General features: G+C 42.3%; 1 protein-coding gene across 1 annotated transcript in view; it reads right to left on the reverse strand.

The window, feature by feature from the left end:
• Positions 1 to 21,344, reverse strand: part of tsnare1 (T-SNARE Domain Containing 1) — a 48,384-nt gene that overhangs the window by 22,392 nt on the left and 4,648 nt on the right. Inside the window, exons 3-7 of the mRNA XM_038992735.1 lie at positions 18,164 to 18,262; positions 9,553 to 9,622; positions 1,306 to 1,396; positions 1,112 to 1,186; positions 860 to 920 (exon numbers count right to left, since the gene is read on the reverse strand). Coding sequence (XP_038848663.1) covers positions 860 to 920; positions 1,112 to 1,186; positions 1,306 to 1,396; positions 9,553 to 9,622; positions 18,164 to 18,262 — 396 coding nt within the window. The remainder of the gene's footprint in view (positions 1 to 859; positions 921 to 1,111; positions 1,187 to 1,305; positions 1,397 to 9,552; positions 9,623 to 18,163; positions 18,263 to 21,344) is intronic.

The raw sequence follows: 21,344 nt of genomic DNA on the forward strand, positions 1-21,344 counted from the left end.
TTCCACTGTATGTGAGTGAGTCCATCTATTTCTGTGATGTCTGATTGAATATAGATTGGATTATCATTTTTCCATCTCAGTAGTCTGAAAGTGATGGTTTCCAATGAAAGCGTAAAAAAAGTGGAAGGAATCGTCACACGGTATCAGAGTTCATCTCGTCTGTTTTTTTAGCCTACAGTTATTTTTATCTAGTTCTTCCAGGCTAGACTGTCTGTGGCTCATATTCAATACCAAACAATCTGTTGTCTCCTTGTCTGATCTCTCTCTCTCTCTATCTTTCTCTCTCTTCTGCCTCTCTTCCTCAGTGAAAAAAGCAGGATCCTCCCATCACAGATCTCTTATCATACCACCTCCTCCCCTGAAGGGATGGGAAGATCTGATTCTGTGTTGATGTAGTCGGGACAACTTTGTCCTGCAGAAAGTACATATACCCCAGCTCAAACCCATAATGTGTCTCTCCCTTTTGAACTTTTCAACTGACATAAAAATACAGATAATGTGTTGAACAACAGTGGCAGTACTGAAGGGACTTGGATGTATAGCAAATATATTGTCTGGGAGTGGAGAGAAGAGAGGGAGGGAAAACAGAAAGAGGGAAGAGAAGAGCGGGAGGGAAAACAGAGAAAGGGAAAAGAATAGAGGGGGTGAGAACTGAGAGAAGAGTGAAGAGAAGAGAAGGGGAGAGAACTGAGAGAAGAGCGAAGAGAAGAGAGGAGACACTAGACAAAGCTTCAAAGAACCTCTCATGAGAAGGCAATCAAACAAGGAGAGCCAAGCTTATTATCTTTGTCTCTAATGAGCGTTGTCACCTTCACGATGGAACAAAGGCCAGTACAGACTGATACTCTGTGCATCAAACTCACCTGCTTCATTTCTGTCTGTGCCGGGGGTAGCAAGGCCCTCGAACGGTCTGCAATTTTCTGAAGAGACACAAGAAGAGAGAGCGAGCACAAGAGCATGAGAGAAGCATTTAGTTCATATTGTAAAACATACTGTATATTGCAGCCGTGTTGCAAATCAGCTCTTTATTTTTCATGTCACAAGGTCACCATTCTCTATAGAACAACACCCCACTAAACAGATGAGAAGACATGAGGCAATGCAAAGGAACCTTTTGCAGATCTCCATAGCGTTGAACCGACTCTGAGAGTTCTGTCTTAAGTCTAGTCAGGCGAAGACGATCTTGCTGTGAAAACAAGAAAAGAAGAACGAAGATTAGTGACAATTATCTTAATTTATGTCTCTGCTTCTGTGTATTTAATTAGATACAAAGTCTGGAAAAATAGATGAAAAAACCCCTTTAACCCGTGTAGAGCCAGTGATGATGTCAGAGAGTTGTTTGATGAGTTGACTGGTGCTGGTGATGACTTTGTTGGTTTGCTGCTGTGTAGAATGTCTGGAATTGAAGAGAAAGAGAGCCAGAGAGAATGACATAGAGAAAGAAAGAGTGAAAGAGAAAGCGAGTGAGATAAAGAGGGAGAGAGTGCCAGAGAGAGAAGACGAAAAGACAAAGCGATATGCACATAGTCTTTAGCTTCTAAGGTGGTATGAGTGAGGTTATTCTCGGGGTCGTGAACTCTGGAGGACGTGGCAGGACATGGCAGCTTTTATCCCCTGGCGCTGGATTCTAGAACGGACAGTGTGCCTTCTGGGCTGGCCAGGGCGATGGGAACTCTGAGTTCAACCAATTAAGTGAATCAATATTAATGACAGTCTGACAGAGCAGAGGTAGGGACAGGTCCTGTACACTGGCACAGTGAGGGACGCAGGGCACTGGGTGTTCTTTCTCTGCCAGGGGAAGAACAAAGAGGAGCCACCCAGGCTTTCACCATTAAAAAACACAGCAGCTTACAAACTACAGTGCTACCCAGTGGTGGGAGGATGGAGGCGCACTCATTATGGCTAGCTTTCAGCCAAGGAAAGTATGGATTTTTATGTTGAACGAATGAACCCCCAATTATTGTCTACAAACACATTTATTATCAAATAGTGGCATACGTGTGGATGGCGATTCAATCAATAAGTATCATTTTAAACAATTCCACTTACAGTCTGCCACTCATGGTTTATTTGGCCAAACAGTACATTGTGAAGACAACACAAAAAGATAGATGCCTTCAGTAAGTTTACTGATTTCAGACACTATTGTGATTATGGAAATCATATTAAAATCTCTGATAGACAATAGTCACATTTGCATGCACAAAAACATTTTCTTGCACTAATATCAATACTGACTGCCTGTAGCTTTTCACATTTATTTTCAACGTCTCCTCCCACACACTCATTTACTGAAGCATCTCTGGGTCGTTCCATGAGAGTAGTGACTTTTGCGTCCCTTTGATATTATAAGTAGAAATTGTGCACCAATATTGAATTTTAAACGCCTGTTATATTAAATGAAGTTCCCTTTAATATAGACCACATGAAAAATGCAACAAATCTCTTCTAGGAAGATTGCAAAAAATATCTCCAAGTTTTCACCATCATTGTAAGTCCCTAGTTACTGTCATTTCTGAAGATTACTATTTATTTCATGTGATTAGTGATTTCTTTTAGTCTGTCCCTTGTTTTATGTTCAACCCTGTTCGGTGAAATGAACTCTTGTTTTAATATGGTGAAACTATTCCTTTAAAAAGTTGATTTAAAAAATTAAAAAACAATATACACATCATAGACTAAAACCATGTGAGCTTGTTTGACTCTTTTGGCCATTTTCTGGTGTTTTATGGTGGAAAACTGAGCATAGATAGGCACCCATAGATAGGCAGGCTAGAAATGTTTTAGCAACTACCTTTTTTTTATGAAACTTGGATTAAATTGCCACTCCCTGTTGCACACAACCAGCTTCCGTTCTCCCTGTTTAAGATTAAATCGTCAACCCTGTTATGGTCAATGCTGTTACGGTCAACCCTGTTACGGTCAACCCTGTTACTTTATTTAGCACTGAATTGGCACTTACTATAGTCATTTTTTAATTGTACCTCTGTTTTTTTATGAAGTTGGAAATGTGTTCTTTATCTCAGTGGAGCAGTAATGTTTCTGGATGAGGTTTGGTTTGTTGTTTTTAAGTTTAGGTGAGGGCTGAGGCTAGTGATATTGTGTTGAGGCAACCTGGTGGATGAAACTGAACTGGTTGAAATTAAACTGTGTCTGTGAGCTCTTATGACCTTAGAAATCTGGTTGGATAATACTATTCAAGACTGTGTTGATAATCTTAGGCATAGCCAAATAAGCAGTCTGTCTCAACAAAACCCTGCTTGCCCAGAGGCAGCATTAAACATGGGGGACATCAGGACAGCACCTCCTCTCTCTCACACACTATCCTTCAGACAACTAGTCGCAAGTCTCCCTGTGCGCTCTCTCTCTCTCCCTCTCTCCCTCTCTCTCTCTCCCTCTCTCTCTCTTCACTCTCCATCCCTCTCTCACTGTCTCTCTCTCTCTCCCTCTCCACGCTCCACCTCTCTCCCACTCTTTCTTTGTCTCTCCATCTCTCTCTCACTGGGGCTGATCAGCCACAAAGGAATACAAAGCAGAGCACAAAGGAGATGACTGATTGCAATTCACATGATATTTTTACATACTTTTCTGCTGCTGAGTCCCTACTCTTGAGATCTTTGTGGGGGCGCAAGTGACTAACAGATCTCGATAGCTTTGTAATGTGATACGTCAGAAGAGTGTGAGAGGGTCCTCTAGAGTGGGCGATGTAAACCAAGAGTTTGGCACAACATACTGCTTGGTACAGTGGCATAAACCTACACAGATGATCCATAGAAACTAACTCTCTAGAACAGGTGCAAAATGACTCATAGATGATCCACGGGAATTCATTAAAACAGGTCATAACGGATTCTTATGTTTAGTACATGAAGCATTGGAAGATGTTGATGATAATGTTGATAAGTGTTGTGTTCTATGCACACATTTGACATGTTTTTTGTTCCATGGTTTTAAGTTAAAACCATTGAAGTACAGGTTATCCCAATTCATGTCATACAGTGAATACCCTGTAGGCCTGAGGACAACAGAATTAGGATATTCACCTCCTGTGTATTAACTCATTACATGCCTGCAGATTCAAAGGCATAGTCCTTCTCCACATAGATCAGTCATGTTGTTCCTGTTGTGACGTGATGGTGCATGAACTAGCCGTGAGTTTACCGTAATCCTCTGGATGTCTGAGAAGTCTTTGACTGAACCGTTAAACGATGACACATCAGCCAGAGGTTTAGCCATCTTATTAATCCCTTTGGTTCCTGTGTGTGTGTGTGTGTGTGTGTGTGTGTGTGTGTGTGTGTGTGTGTGTGTGTGTGTGTGTGTGTGTGTGTGTGTGTGTGTGTGTGTGTGTGTGTGTGTGTGTGTGTGTGTGTGTATGTGTGTGTGTGTGATTGTGTGTGTGTGTGTGTGTGTGTGTGTGTGTGTGTGCGTTTGTGTGTGTGGCATGTTTCCTTTACCTACCTAAGATACAACAGAAGGTCACATTCAAGCTTATTAGTGACAGTATGCAGGTGGATTTAAATACAAGCACTTAGAGCACACTTTTGATCCAGCATGGTGAACCAACTCCAACTTTCAGCTGCATCAGGGTCATATGATTGACTAGATATTTTTCCTGGATATTACAAGTACCTCATCCAGCCCACAGCTACGGACTCTAATTAACCCAGGATAGAGTATCTGCTCCGCCCACCCATTTAACAGCAGCTTTTACATGTGTTCTAGTACAACCGGTCTTGCATGAATGGGGGAAGTAAAGCAGTAATCAACTCCTGCACAACATTACGAATGGCTGTTTTCATGAGTGGTTTGAATGTATCACTGGCAGGTACAGTATGACCTTGCTGAGGCAATGCAGAGTGACAGAGACACAGCAGGATAAATCATACACCAAAAACACAGAGGTCATACTTTCTCTGGCTTTAGGGGCCATACTTGTAGCTCAACTTATTTCTCCCCTCAGAAGCTAGCGTGACTGTACTTTTGCTTGGCCTTCAACCTCGAGATATCTCTCTCTCTCTCTCACTCTTTCTCTCTCTCTCTGAAAAAACAGGAAGTCTATTTTCCCACTGTTTTCCACTAGGTTGGCTTGGTTCTTCACACAGTGGCCAGAGAATTACAGTGACATGGCCCTTGTTCTGAGTTCACTAATACACTGAGGACTGTCTGTCTGTCTATTTTTCCCCCTTATTTCCTCTCTCCAGATTTAGATCAATATTTGAGGACTAGGGTGGGGAGGTATGGAGAAGGTCTCTCTAGCAGTATTTATCCCTGGGTCTCTAAAGGGAGCACCAGGACAGAATGTACTGTACATCAGACCTGGGTTCAAATAATATTCAGAATCGTACCTTTAGTGTTTGACTTTGCCCAGCGTTTCCCAAACTTGGTCCTGGGGACCACAAGGGGTGCATGTTCAGTTTTTTGCCCTAACACTCCACAGCTGATTCAAATAATCAAAGCTTGATTATGAGGTCATTATTTGAATCAGCTGTGTAGTGCTAGTGCAACAAACTAGATGTGCACCCCTTGGGGTCTCCAAGACCGAGTTTTGGAAACACTGCTTTAGACTGTCTGGCGAACTACATGGGCAGAGTTTGCAATTGTGCGATTATTTCATTGTTCCCATTGCGCCACATAAACTCAGTCAAGCCCTGATAAAGTATCTGAAATGAATTAAAATAGTACTTGATCCCAGGTCTGCTGTCCTGTGCAGTATGTTGTGTCCAAGCTAGGCTGGAGGGGAGCACCAGGCTCGGAGGCTAAGCCCAGCCTGCACAGACAGCACCAGACACTAAATCAATGTTCTTATTGCACATCTCCACAACATGATCTAGGGAGATTTGGTGAATTTAGTATTTGTTCAAGGCCTCTCACGCAAGCATGCATGCAGGCACCACAGCAGTTGTATATAGTTTCTTCTTCATCCCTCCTTCAAGCATTGTCTATCACTCTCTCTCTCTATATCTTGTGATTTCATTAAATTAATTGTTCCATAGTGCTGTCTTCAAAAAACTAAATAGAGTATGGTCATATTGACTCAAATAAACCCATGTAGCATGGTAGAAAACAAATTACTTTTGGGGAAAAAAATGAATTATGTTTCTAAATATTAGCACAGGGCTAATTTAGCATATGGTCTGCACAGTAGGTTTTTTTCATCAACAAATGGAAGCATATTTGACATGTTTGTTTTATCAATAATAGATTTTACAGTACATTAGTTTTGTGGATTTTGTAATAGATGTGAATTTAGCAGAATATTTCTTGATGGTTAAAAGGCAGTATAGTATGGTAGTACTGTGCAGTTATGTGTTGAGGTTGTTTATAGGAACATCAGTGTGTCTGATGTAACACTATTTAATATCCCATCAAAAATGTTATCATATCATTTTATAGCACCATGAAACAACATAGGGGTTATTTGCTAAAAGGTTCCAAGTTAACTCCATGATAAATGTGGATCTGTCTCTGCAAGATGAAAGCCCTGGGTAGATACAGTAATTGACGTAACGTTTCCTACAGTATCCATCTATAGCTCCAGTGTATGTACTTTAATGTACTGTACTGTGTGAGGGCTTTGCTGTGGGGAGCCCGTGGCAGAAGTTATGCCTTATGGCTGGTTGAGGAGAGGTTATTTGAGGCCCTCTGTGGCAGTTGGCCTTCTGTTTGTCTGTCAGAGCAGAGTCTGTTGCCTCCTCTGTTCTCTTCTCTTTCCTCTCTCCTCTCCTCCCTCTCTCCTCTCCTTACTCTTGCCTCTCCTCCTTCTTCTTCTCCCTCTCTTCTCCCCATCTCCTCTCCCTCTCCGCTCCCTCTCCTCTCCTCTAAACAGTGTCCTCGTCCTCTGGTGGGTTACGGACGAGTCGCCACCGAATGCCTAATGCACTAACAAAGACAATGACACTCAGAGGGTGGGAGCGATTAATCCACTTAGACTTTTGCTGTGTGCATTTCCACGATTACAAGGACGGGTCCAATTCTATTAACCGTGAGATTGTGGTTGTAGCCGGGAGTAGAGAGGTAGACCATGGGTGCAGATGGTCGATTAACATTCTTAACCAGAGGCAGGGCGTTTGTGTGTACTGTAAAATATGCCCACCATTACAAAAGTAGACGAAGACAATCTCCTCTCGTGAAAATTACTACAGTTACGGTAGTTGCTGGAAGTGGCAGTGAGTAGCCGTGAGTATGCGGCATCCACTCAGCATGAAAATAATCAAAATCGTACCGCACCATTCAACCATTAAACTGTACCATTCAACCATTCAACTGCACCATTCAACCATTCAACTGTACCATTCAACCATTCAACTGCACCATTCAACCATTCAACTGTACCATTCAACCATTCAACTGTACCATTCAACCATTCAACTGCACCATTCAACCATTCAACTGTACCATTCAACCATTCGACTGTAGCATTCAACCATTCAACTGTACCATTCAACCATTCAACTGTACCATTCAACCATTCAATTGTAGCATTCAACCATTCCACTGTACCATTCAACCATTCCACTGTACCATTCAACCGTTCAACTGTAGCATTCAACCATTCAACTGTACCATTCAACCATTCAACTGTACCATTCAACCATTCAACTGTACCATTCAACCATTCCACTGTACCATTCAACCGTTCAACTGTAGCATTCAACCATTCCACTGTGCCATTCAACCATTCAACTGTACCATTCAACCATTCAACTGTACCATTCAAAAATTCAACTGTAGCATTCAACCATTCAACTGTACCATTCAACCATTCAACTGTAGCATTCAACCATTCAACTGTACAATTCAACCATTCAACTGTACCATTCAACTGTACCATTCAACCATTCAACTGTACCATTCAACCATTTGATTGTACCATTCAACCATTCAACTGTACCATTCAACCATTCAACTGTAGCATTCAACCATTTGACTGTACCTTTCAAAAATGCAACTGTAGCATTCAACCATTCAACTGTACCATTCAACCATTCAACTGTAGCATTCAACCATTTGACTGTAGCATTCAACCATTCAACTGTACCATTCAACCATTCAACTGTAGCATTCAACCATTTGCTTCTACCATTCAACCATTCAACTGTACCATTCAACCATTCAACTGTACCATTCAACCATTCAACTCTACAATTCAACCATTCAACTGTACCATTCAACCATTCAACTGCACCATTCAACCATTTAACTGTACCATTCAACCATTCAACTCTACAATTCAACCATTCAACTGTACCATTCAACCATTCAACTCTACAATTCAATCGTTCAACTGTAGCATTCAACCATTCAACTGTACCATTCAACCATTCAACTGTACCATTCAACCATTCAACTGTACCATTCAACCATTCAACTGCACCATTCAACCATTCAACCATTCAACTGTACCATTCAACCATTCAACTGTACCATTCAACCATTCAACCGCACCATTCAGCCATTCAACTGTACCATTCAGCCATTCAACTGTACCATTCAACCATTCAACTGTAGCATTCAACCATTTGACAGTACCATTCAACCATTCAACTGTACCATTCAACCGCACCATTCAGCCATTCAACTGTACCATTCAGCCATTCAACTGTACCATTCAATCATTCAACTGTAGCATTCAACCATTTGACTGTACCTTTCAAAAATGCAACTGTAGCATTCAACCATTCAACTGTACCATTAAACCATTCCACTGTACCATTCAACCATTTGACTGTAGCATTCAACCATTCAACTGTGCCATTCAACTGTGCTATTCAACTGTGCCATTCAACCATCCTTTCAAGACACTAGAATGCATACAACACTGTAACTGTTGACAGCTGACAAAGAGGGGTCACATCACATGGAAAACCATTTTCTTTCTAGTAATTCAGAGCAGTGAACCCAGATCATTGTCTATAACGCTTCACATCCTACACCAATATTAACGAAAGCAACAGAAAGCAAAATAATCGCACACACATACACACACACACATTCAGACAGTGTAGGTTTCCAAGGTGATCATAAAAAATTGTTGATAGAATTTATGACATGCCAGGCAGCACAGTGGGGTGTAATGCATTTTAAACAGACACAATCATCTCAGATTGGCCACTTTGTCATCAGGCAGGAATTTGGTAATTGCTGGCAGCTCAACTAAAACAAGTAGAATCAATATCAGCTATGAAAGAGGACATTGAAATATAGAGAAAATATTCTCTGTTCTGGAGCTACTGGGCTTAATGTGACCCTCGGCATGATTAAAGGACAGACAGGTCAAGCAGGATGAACACTCAGAGGCTATGTATCAGGCTACACTTTAACTGTAGCTAATGCATGGTTGCAGCAGTATGTGATGTCAATAACACAGCAATAAATGGTTTGTGTTCAGACGGTTGGTGAAATTGAGGGAGGAAGCCGTTGATTGACTCGCTTGAGTTGCACACTAATGTGTTGATATGAATATGTAAGTACTAAAATTCCCATGTGTGTTTGTGTGTGAGTGCGCGTGTGTGTGTGTGTGTGTGTGTGCATGTGCGTGTTGTGATTACTCACAGGCTCTGTCGCAGTTCAGCAGTGTCTCTGGACGTTCCCAATGATTGAAGACTCTTCTCTAATGTTACAACTGAGATGGGGAGGAACATATAGCATTGTAAACATCAAAGACGTTCAAGTGCTTTTACAGTACTAACCTCAGCAAAAAAAGAAACGTCCATTTTTCAGGACCCTGTCTTTCTAAGATAATTAGTAAAAATACAAATAACTTCACAGATCTTCATTGTAAAGGGTTTAAACACTGTTTCCCATGCTTGTTCAATGAACCATAAACAATGAATGAACTTGCACCTGTGGAACGGTCGTTAAAACGTATTCTTAATAGGGGGCGCTATTTTCACTTTGGGAAAAAATCGTGCCCAAATTAAAAGGCCTCGTACTCTGTTCTAGATCATACAATATGCATATTATTATTACTATTGGATAGAAAACACTCTGAAGTTTCTAAAACTGTTTGAATTATATCTGTGAGTAAAACAGAACTCATTTGGCAGCAAACTTCCAAACAAGAAGTGAAAATTCTGAAAATGGGGCTCTGTGTCAGGGCCTGCCTATTCAACTGGCTTATATTTATGGATCTGTATGCACTTCATACGCCTTCCACTAGATGTCAACAGGCAGTAGAATGTTGAATGGGGTGTCTAGCTTGATGTGAAACCGAATGAGAGCTTTTGGAGTGACAGGTCCGCTCTTTTGTCAGTATTCAACTGCACACCAGGGAACCTCACATTGTCTTCTGAAATGCGTTCGGTATACACGACGAAATGCTCCGGCTCTGATTTTATTGGATACATATGAGAACAACATCATAAAGTAGGATTTTCAACCGAGTTTGACCAGTTTATTCGACGTTTATTGGGACTTTTGGAATTTTTCGTTCAATGCGCGAAGAGTTCTTGGACATGTGCCCTCCACATGGCTAGCCAAAGTTGCTAATTCGACAGAAGAAATGGACATTCTAAAACAAAACAACAATTTATTCTGGAACTAGGACTCCTTGCACAACATTCAAGATCATCAAACATGGACAACATGGAAGATCATCAAAAGTAAGAGAATATTTATGATGTTATTTCGTATTTATGTGGTTTGTGTTGGCTCCAACAAGGCGGAGAATTGTTGGGCGCTGTCTGACAATATTGCATGCTGTACGTTGTACTAAAGTTATTTTAAAAAATCTAACACAGCGGTTGCATTAAGAACCAGTGTATCTTTCATTTGCTGTACAACATGTATTTTTTAGTAAAGTTTATGACGAGTTTTTTGGTTAGATTACGTGACTGTCCAAAATATCTCCGGACAATTTGGTGCATCATGGCTACGTATTCACAATGTAAAACCACGATTTGTACCTCTAAATATGTACATTTTCGAACAAAACATAAATGTATTGTATAACATGATGTTATAAGACTGTCATCTGATGAAGTTGTTCAAGGTTAGTGATTAATTTTATCTCTATTTGTGGGTTTTGTGAAAGCTTTGTTGGCGGTGAATAAATGGCGTTGTGTGTTTGGCTATTGTGGTGAGCTAATATAAATATATATTGTGTTTTCGCTGTAAAACATTTAAAAAATCGGAAATGATGGCTGGATTCACAAGATGTTTATCTTTCATTTGCTGTATTGAACTTGTGATTTCATGAAATTATATTATATGATATCCCTGTTGCGTTAGGCTAGGCTATGCTAGTCAGCTTTTTTGATGAGGATGATCCTGGATCCGGGAGAGAGAAGCGGTAGAGGTTAAGACACTAACAGCTTACAGATGGTAGGCAATTAAGGTCACAGTTATGAAAACTTAGGACACTAAAGAGGCCTTTCTACTGACTCTGAAAAACACGAAAAAAAAGATGCCCAGGGTCCCTGCTCATCTGTGTGAACGTGCCTCAGGCATGCTGCAAGGAGGCATGAGGACTGCAGATGTGGCCAGGGCAATAATTTGCAATGTCCATACTGTGAGACGCCAAAGACAGCGCTACAGGGAGCCAGAATGGACAGCTGATCGTCCTCGCAGTGGCAGACCATGTGTAACAACACCTGCACAGGATCGGTACATCCGAAAATCACACTTGCGGGACAGGTACAGGATGACAACAACAACTGCCCGAGTTACACCAGGAACGCATAATCTCTCCATCAGTGCTCAGACTGTCCGCAATAGGCTGAGGGCTTGTAGGCCTGTTGCAAGGCAGGTCATCACCTGACATCACCGGCTACAACGTCGCCTATGGGCACAAACCCACCGTTGCTGGACCAGACAGGACTGGCAAAAAGTGCTGGACTGACGAGTCGCGGTTTTGTCTCACCAGGGGTGATGGTCGGATTCGTGTTTATCGTCGAAGGAATGAGCGTTACACCGAGGCCTGTACTCTGGAGTGGGATCAATTTGGAGGTGGAGGGTCCATCATGGTCTGGGGCCGTGTGTCACAGCATCATCAGACTGAGCTTGTTGTCATTGCAGGCAATCTCAATGTGTGCGTTACAGGGAAGACATCCTCCTCCCTCATGTGGTACCCTTCCTGCAGGCTCCTCCTGACATGACCCTCCAGCATGACAATGCCACCAGCCATACTGCTCGTTCTGTGCGTGATTTCCTGCAGGACAGGAATGCCAGTGTTCTGCCATGGCCAGCGAAGAGCCCGGATCTCAATCCCATTGAGCACGTCTGGGACCTGAAGGATTGGAGGGTGAGGGCTAGGGCCATTCCCCCCAGAAATGTCCGGAACTTGCAGGTGCCTTGGTGGAAGATTGGGGTAACATCTAACAGCAAGAACTGGCAAATATGGTGCAGTCCATGAGGAGGAGATGCAGTACTTAACTTCTCTCGGATAGGGGGCAGCATTTTCACGTTTGGATGAAAAGCGTGCCCAGAGTAAACTGCCTCCTACTCAGTCCTAGATGCTATATGCATATTATTATTAGTATTGGATAGAAAACACTCTGAAGTTTCTAAAACTGTTTGAATCATGTCTGTGACTATAACAGAACTTATTTGGCAGGCAAAACCCCGAGGATAAACCATTCAGATTTTGTTTTTGAGGTCACTCTCTTTTCAATGGGTTTTCATTGGGAATCCAGATTTCTAAGGGACCTTCCTGCAGTTCCTGTCGCTTCCACTGGATGTCAACAGTCTTTAGAAATTGGTTGAGGTTTTTCCTTTGAGAAATGAAGAAGTAGCCATGTTCAGAATGAGGCTCCAGTGAAGTGTACTGTTTGTTAGAGGCGCATGACCAGAAAGCATGCTACACATTGTTTTCCTCTGGTATTGAACACAGATCATCCCCTCTTCAATTTTATCGATTATTTACGTAAAAAAATACCTAAAGTTGTATTACAAAAGTAGTTGAAATGTTTGGACAAAGCTTACAGTTAACTTTTGAGATATTTTGTAGTCACGTTGCGCAAGTTGGAACCGGGGTTTTTCTGGATCAAACGCGCCAAATAAATTGACATTTTGGATATGTATCGACGGAATTAATCGAACAAAAGGACCATTTGTGATGTTTATGGGACATATTGGAGTGCCAACAGAAGAAGCTTGTCAAAGGTAAGGCATGAATTATACCTTTATTTCTATGTTTTGTGTCGCGCCGGGAGTGTTGAAATATGATGGTCTGTGATTGTTAGCTGGGGTGCTATCCTCAGATAATAGCATTGTTTGCTTTCGCCTTAAAGCATTTTTGAAATCTGACACATTGGCTGGATTCACAACAAGTGTAGCTTTAATTTGGTATATTGAATGTGTGATTTCATGAAAGTTAAATTTTTATAGTAATTTATTTAATTAATGCAGCTGGTGGCCATACCAGATACTGACTGTTACTTTTTATTTTGACCCCCCCTTTGTTCAGGGTCACATTATTCAATTTCTGTTAGTCAAATGTCTGTGGAACTTGTTCAGTTTATGTCTCAGTTGTTGAATCTTGTTATGTTCATACAAATATTTACACATGTTAAGTTTGCTGAAAATAAACACAGTTGACAGTGAGAGGACGTTTCTTTTTTTGCTGAGTTTATATCAAAAGTATAACAGAAAAGACACAGTTACACACACACAGACATGTACACACACAAACATATTTACAAGACTCGCCATTTGCGTTGATCTGGAAAATGTTGGAGGAGGTCTCTTGAAACACGTCTTGCAGCTCTGAGGAGCTGACCTGTGTTGCTTGGAGAAGAAGACATGATTTTATTTCGATGGAGCATTATAAAAACACACCAATAACAAGGCAGATATCTTAGGTAAAACACAACATTCTGTAAAACACAACAGCCACAGAGCTGTTCTATCATGAAATGTGTTACAGTGAATTTGGGGTTTAGCCTTGTCCAGGACTGTAATCCGGGTCCAGCAACTTTGAACCAAACACCTTAGGTAACTGCTAAATAGCTCGGAGAGAATGTACACTGTTTATCATGTATTTGCCACTTCAGTAGTCACGACAGGTAAAACATATATGTATATTTTTGTAATAGCAGTGAGCAGGAAGTAATTTGCTGTGAGTCGTGAGTCCAGCTGATGGGTTATGTGGGCAAGACTATTCTCCCTGATTTAAAGGACAGAATGTTACAGAGCAAGAATGCCAGAAAGGCCTGATTGTTGTCAACTGGTGAAGAGCAACAGCAGTAGAACATAGAGGCACACAGAAAACACAGGCCAAGGTCGGACTCTGTCTAATTCTGACCACTAAAGTGACTGTAATTGGAAAGTTATTTTTGGACATTTTTCTCCAACTACTACCAGTAGTGTTTCGGCAGGTGTGAAAATGACAATGGGTGGTGGGGGATTACTGTTTGGAATGAAAAATTACAGGAAAAGAAAGAGGAAGTATGTTGAACCTGCATATTCTATAAGCATTGTTCCATTAAGCTGTGCTCTTTAACCACAACTGATACACAGAATAACAAAAGAAAGGTTTGCAGTTCACTGAGACATATGATCGACACGTCTGCATATTAAGGGTCATTCACTTGATTTAACTTCTCTGGGATAGGTGGCAGTATTTTCACGTCCGAATGAAAAGCGTGTCCAAAGTAAACGGCCTGCTACTCAGGCCCAGAAGCTAATATATGCATATTATTAGATTTGTATAGACAACACTCTGACGTTTCTAAAACTGTTTGAATCATGTCTGTGAGTATAACAGATCTTATTTGGCAGGCGAAACCCCGAGGTCACTCTCTATCAATGGGTTTTCATTGGGAATCCAGATTTCTAAGGGACCTTCTTGCAGCTCCTATCGCTTCCACTGGATGTCAACAGTCTTTAGAAATTGGTTGAGGTTTTTCCTTTTAGAAATGAAGAAGTAGCACTGTTCAGAATGAGGCTCGAGGGAAGTGTACTCTTTGTTAGAGGCGCGTGACCTGAAAGCTAGCTACACTTTTTTTTCCTCCGGTATTGAACACAGATCATCCAATCTTAAATTTTATCGATTATTTACATTAAAAAATACCTAAAGTTGTATTACAAAAGTAGTTTGAAATGTTTGGACAAAGCTTACAGGTAACTTATGAGATATTTTGTAGTCACGTTGCGCAAGTTGGAACCGGTGTTTTTCTGGTTCAAACGCGCCAAATAAATTGGCATTTTGGATATATATCGATGGAATTAATCGAACAAAATGACCATTTGTGATGTTTATGGGACATATTGGAGTGCCAAAAGAAGAAGCTCGCCAAAGGTAAGAAATTAATTATATCTTTATTTCTGCGTTTTGTGTCGCGCCTGGAGGGTTGAAATAGGATTGTCTGTGTTTGTTTACTGGGGTGCTGTCCTCAGATAATAGCATCGTTTGCTTTCGCCGTAAAGCCTTTTTGAAATCTGACATGTTGGCTGGATTCACAACAAGTTTAGCTTTAATTTGGTGTATTGCATGTGTGATTTCATGAAAGTTACATTTTTATTTGAATTTATTTGAATTTGGCGCTCTGCATTTTCACTGGATGTTGGCCAGGTGGGACGCTAGCGTCCCACATATCCCAGAGAGGTTTCCTGTGGCGGAATAAATATGATTAAGTCAAAAGTACACGCTATATGACAGCAATACATTTTAAAATGGTGTCATTTTTCAGTTCAACGACCATTACTGCCCCTAGTGTGATCTACATACTCCCGCCTTCGACACGCTTGTCCAGTTCTTCCCATCGTTATGATAAATAGCGGATGCTCAATGTTCATGCTACTTCACATGGAACCACTTAGGTCTGTGTGGAGGAACTCAGAGGGCTAAGTCATCCCTCTCCTCGCATCAGTGACCCAGTGTTTCACACTCTGCTGATGGAGGGATAGAGGGAGAGATGGAAGGATGGAGGACTACAGAAGGGTGAAACAAGGTCAGCCAATGACACAGATGGTGAGTGCGATTTCAGGAAGGACATTGATTACTCTGCACCATTCCACCCACTGACCAGTGGCATTACCCTGGTCTCTCTTCTGTCTGTTCATCCTTGTATGACATCTGATTAGGTTTTGTTTGTCTCTGTGAGTATGTGAGTGTTCATGTATGCAGTTTCTGGGTGTAACGTTTCAGATTACACTCGGTTGGGGGCTTAGCTAGTTGGGTTGTAGCGTGTGTGTGTGTGTGTGTGCATGCTTATGTGTAATCAGGTCTGCAATGTGTGTGTGTGATGCCTGACCATGTCCGGTTCACGGTCAAAGGAGTTGAATGTGTGTGAGACAGATATCGTGGCAGATATCATCCACTGCAGACAGCTGTGTTACGTAAATACCCCCCTGCTGGTGGGGAAGCGGTAGCACGACGGGATCCCTTCTAAACCCTTTATCTTCCACCACCTGAATCCAGCCTCACTCTCTCTTCAATTATCACACACAGACGCACGCACGCACGCACGCACGCACGCACGCACGCACGCACGCACGCACGCACGCACGCACACACACACACACACACACACACACACACACACACACACACACACACACACACACACACACACACAGATACAGGCACACACACACACACACACACACACACACACACACATCAGCATGACATGCAAATACAGTGCCTTTGTAAAGTATTCAGACCCCTTGACTTTTTCCACTTTTTGTTACATTACAGCCTTATTCTCAAATGGATAAAAACAAATCTCAGCAATCTACACACAATATCCAATAATGACAAAGCGAAAACAGTTATTTTGACATTTTTGCAAATGTATTAAAAATAAAAACAGAAATACCTTATTTACATAAAGTATTCAGACTCTTTGCTATGAGACTCGAAATTGAGCTCTGGTGCATCCTGTTTCCATTGATCATCCTTGAGATGTTTAACCAACTTGATTGGAGTCTGCCTGTGGTAAATTCAGTTGACTGGACATGATTTGCAAAGGCACACAGCTGTGTATATAAGGTCCCACAGTTGACAGTGCATGTCAGAGCAAACACCAAGCCATGAGGTCGAAGGAATTGTCCGTAGAGCTCCGAGACAGGATTGTGTCGAGGCACAGATCTGGAGAAGGGTACCAAAACAATTCTGCAGCATTGAAGGTTCCAAAGAACACAGTGGCCTCCATCATTCTTAAATGGAGGAAGTTTGGACCATCAAGAGTCTTGCTAGAGCTGGCCGCCCAGCCAAACTGAGCAATTGGAGGAGAATGGCCTTGGTCAGGGAGGTGACCAAGAACCTGATGGTCACTCTGACAGAGCTCAAAAGTCCCTCTGTGGAGATGGGAGAACCTTCCAGAAGGACAACCATCTCTACAGCACTCCACCAATCAGGCCTTTATGGTAGAGTGGCCAGACAGAAGCCACTCCTCATTAAAAGGCACATGACAGCCCATTTGGAGTTTACCAAAAGGCACTTAAAGGACTCAGACCATGAGAAACAAGATTTTATGGTCTGATGAAACCAAGAATGAACTCTTTGGCTTGAATCCCAAGAGTCACGTCTGGAGGAAACCTATCACAATCCCTACGGTTAAGCATGACCCTAAGCACACAGCCAAGATAACGCAGGAGTGGCTTTGGGACAAGTCTCTGAATGTCCTTGAGTAGCCCTGCCAGAGCCCGGACTTGAACTTGATCCAACATCTCTGGAGAGACCTGAAAATAGATGTGCAGCGATGCTCCCCATCCAACCTGACAGAGCTTGAGAGGATCTGTAGAGAAGATTGGGAGAAACTCCCCAAATACAGGTGTGCCAAGCGTCATAACCAAGAAGACTCGAGGCTGTAATCGCTGCCAAAGGTGCTGCAACAAAGTGCTGAGTAAAGGGTCTGAATACTTATGTAAATGTGATATTTATGTTATATTTATTTTATAAATTAGCAAACATTTCTAAAAACCTGTTTTTGCTCTGTCATTATGGGTTATTGTGTGTAGATTGATGAGGATTTTTTTTTAGAAAAAGGCTAAAACATTACAAAATGTGTAAAAAGTGAAGGGGTCTGAATACTTTCTGATTGCACTGTATACAAACTTTAAGTCATGAGCAAACTCTCTCCTTCATTTTCGCTCTATTTACCTATCACTATCTCACACGAACGCTTGCACGCACACACGCGTATGCACACACACACACACACACACACACACACACACACACACACACACACACACGACAACGACTAGTGGAGGGTACCTGACACAGTCATTACTCTAGTGTCGCCATGTCCCTGCAAGGGGGTCTTGGACTCCTGGCTGCTACACTGGACAGAGTCCTGGCTCTCTGCCTGACAAGCTGGCACAGAAAGAACAAGGGATGGAGGGAGGTGGAGAGAGGAAAGGAATGGAGAAAGGTGAGAAAGACTAAGATAGGGATAGAAAGGTAGCCAGGTCTGGGACATTTTTTAGATAGGCATTTACAAATGTTTAATGTGCCTTTTTCCTCCTGTCTCCTATCTGTCTCTACAGTGCTTTGGAAGAAGTCTGAAACTATAATCATGTCATAATGTCTAGCAGATCTACATCCAACTGCATCAATCAGCACAATCTCCATAAAGAGAGTGTAAAGGGAAGTGATTAAAATGCGTCTTCACACTGCAGTACGACAGGTTGAGAATTGCTGAACAACTGATACAGAAGCTGCTGATTTCGCCCTACACACACACGCAAACACGCAAAACACACACAGTGCTACAGTGATGAATGAAAACCTCAGCAACACGCGAGAGACGAATTAACATCCTGGCCTTTGCAGAGTCGCTTGTCGATACGGCAAATGCACTATCTGCAACACGTTCAATTATACTCTCAAATCAGAGAGCAACTTAATCAAAAGCTCCCATCTTATTACCTTCGAGGTCAGTAGCTGTCGTTCCACTGTGGAAACTCTTCCTAAAACACGGCCAGGCTGGGCATAGACCCACTGCAGAGGAAAAATAGCTTTTTCTCCTTTCTTGCTTCATCCAAGTCCCAGAGGATGGTAGCTTCCAACTTCTAAAGACTATTTCAGTATGTGATGCCTTTTTATACTTACACACATATAGTTTTGTTGGAGACAAAAAGCACTCCAGTTCTTGATTCTAGCTATCTAACCTAGGTCAGGTAATTCTCAGATAATTCTCACAAGCTCGTGTTAACTACCATAGCTAACTTGGTTTTTAGGCTTCCGGACAATCTACTGTAAGTTCAACACTCGAACAGTCACACTACGCAACTACACACAGACCATGTTGGGTTGCCATAAAACATGCTATAGCCTAGCCTGCTTACACTGCAGTTGCTATAACAAAGTTCATGCTAGGTTTATTTTGGGGCATGATGTGAGCAGGCCTGGAGATACAGTACCTGGAGTGACAAGCCAACAAAACACACAACAATCATTAAAGATTCACCATTTAAACATAGCTCTACCCTCCACCCCCTCCAGAGTGATCTCTCTCCTCTGTTGGTGTGTTCCAGTCAGAAGACATAGACAATGCAGCAGCACATTCAATGATGATCATGAAAGCGTCTTCTTCTCCTGTTCCAAAATAACAGTGCATTTAGCCAGAACACCATGCTGTTCAAGCCTTGCTGTTTGCCAGGAAGTCTGATGATAATAGTCCCTTTACAGTTCTCAATCACTCACCCACCCCCTCATCCATAACAAATTACAGAGTTGGCAAAGATAGAACACAGGCAGCAAATACAACTATTTTGTAGCCAACAATATATCCTCAGCAACTCAAAACATGAATTGTGTCACACTCATATCTGATATTTCAGATATCCATATACTAAATACATTGAAGTTGGAGAGGCGTCAAATGCCCACTAAAGCTAAATATAGTTCTAATGGACTTTCTTAATGCACTGAGAAAGTGCTATGAGTATGAGCCTCTTCTGCCATCTGCTTGGTGCTAACTGGCTCTCTTTCCCCTGAATTAGACTGATGACGCATCATCAATGTTGCTGTATGATGCACAGTATGCAACTACACAAATATGTGTTGGAGAATCTCCTATCCATACGGTTGCCTTCTGTAGTCCTCTAAAAATACCGTCGTGAATATGTTCTGATGCAGTGAGAGTCTGACGCAAAGCTTGACCTTTCGAATGCTAATTTCAAATATATCTTTCACAATACCTTCTTTCATACAGATGAATGTTTTTCATACAGATGCTGAGTATTTCATGCTAGATAAACACATTTAATTAATTGTGGTGATTCACCATTGAAACTTTGTTAGCGTGCATGATTATGCATCATCAATCCGACAAAAGAAGCAAAACAAACGACCTTTAACTTACTCCCACAATGTTTTCCAACTCTTGAGCAACACCATCTCTTCCAAGCTGTACGGTATTCTACCATTCTAGTTCTAGTAATATTCTAGTTCTACCCTGAATACGTGACTCCAGACCACTGCAACCAATTCACTCCCAGCGGCTCCAATGACATTGTCATGGCTGCTCAGCACACACCCCACTTGGGCCACTTACGGACCCTCAGCAGTACCTGTGGCTGGTAGAGTGGGCTCTCATTAAGGTCTCCTCCCAGACAATCAGCTCTCCATCCCAACCAATCCTAATGACCAGGGCTGGGGCTGTGGAACAGAGCATTAGAGGGGTCTAACGAGACTGGTCTATCCCAGGGTCAGGCCCAGAACACAGGGAGAACACGGCGAGAACAGGCCGGGCCAACCTGGTGTGTGCTGCTGAACACCATTGTGGTTCTCTTTATTGGCATTACAACTGTTCAAACACACACACACCAGGAACAGCAGAGCCCAACAGTGTGTTTTCTCCACAAGCAGACCAAGGAGAGTGCCTCCACTTTTTGACCACAAGTGATCGAAGAGAAGAGATTGGAGAATAAGAGTGAGTGAATGTTCATGAGAGATCGCAGACAGACACTACTAGGAGTTTGATAGACTAAGCACCCACCCGGGGAGTAGAAGAGAAGAGTTGCATACATGCTGGAAGGGCTTGAAAGGTTTGGCAAGAGAAAGGAGGAGAAAGATTATCCCGACTGACAGCTCCATTAGAGACTCTACCTAGGCTTTGATCATTTCCTGAGCCCCCCTCCACTGCTACACAGCTCAGTACAGCTCAGTCACACACACACACACACACACACACACACACACACACACACACACACACACACACACACACACACACACACACACACACACACACACACACACACACACACAGCTCAGTCGGCGCAAGCAGCAAGCACCAGAAGCCACACACAGCAAATCTGACAGTCTCCGGCCCGCTGAAAGGGCCCCGGCTTCACTGTGATCAAAGCTACTCTCTCTGATGGCTCAGGCCCCCATCTGTCTCCCCATAACACTGAGTCTGCCACAGCACACACTACACAGTCTGCTCTTT

This window comes from Salvelinus namaycush, chromosome 5 (genome assembly GCF_016432855.1).
Source record: "Salvelinus namaycush isolate Seneca chromosome 5, SaNama_1.0, whole genome shotgun sequence".
NCBI lineage: Eukaryota > Metazoa > Chordata > Actinopteri > Salmoniformes > Salmonidae > Salvelinus > Salvelinus namaycush.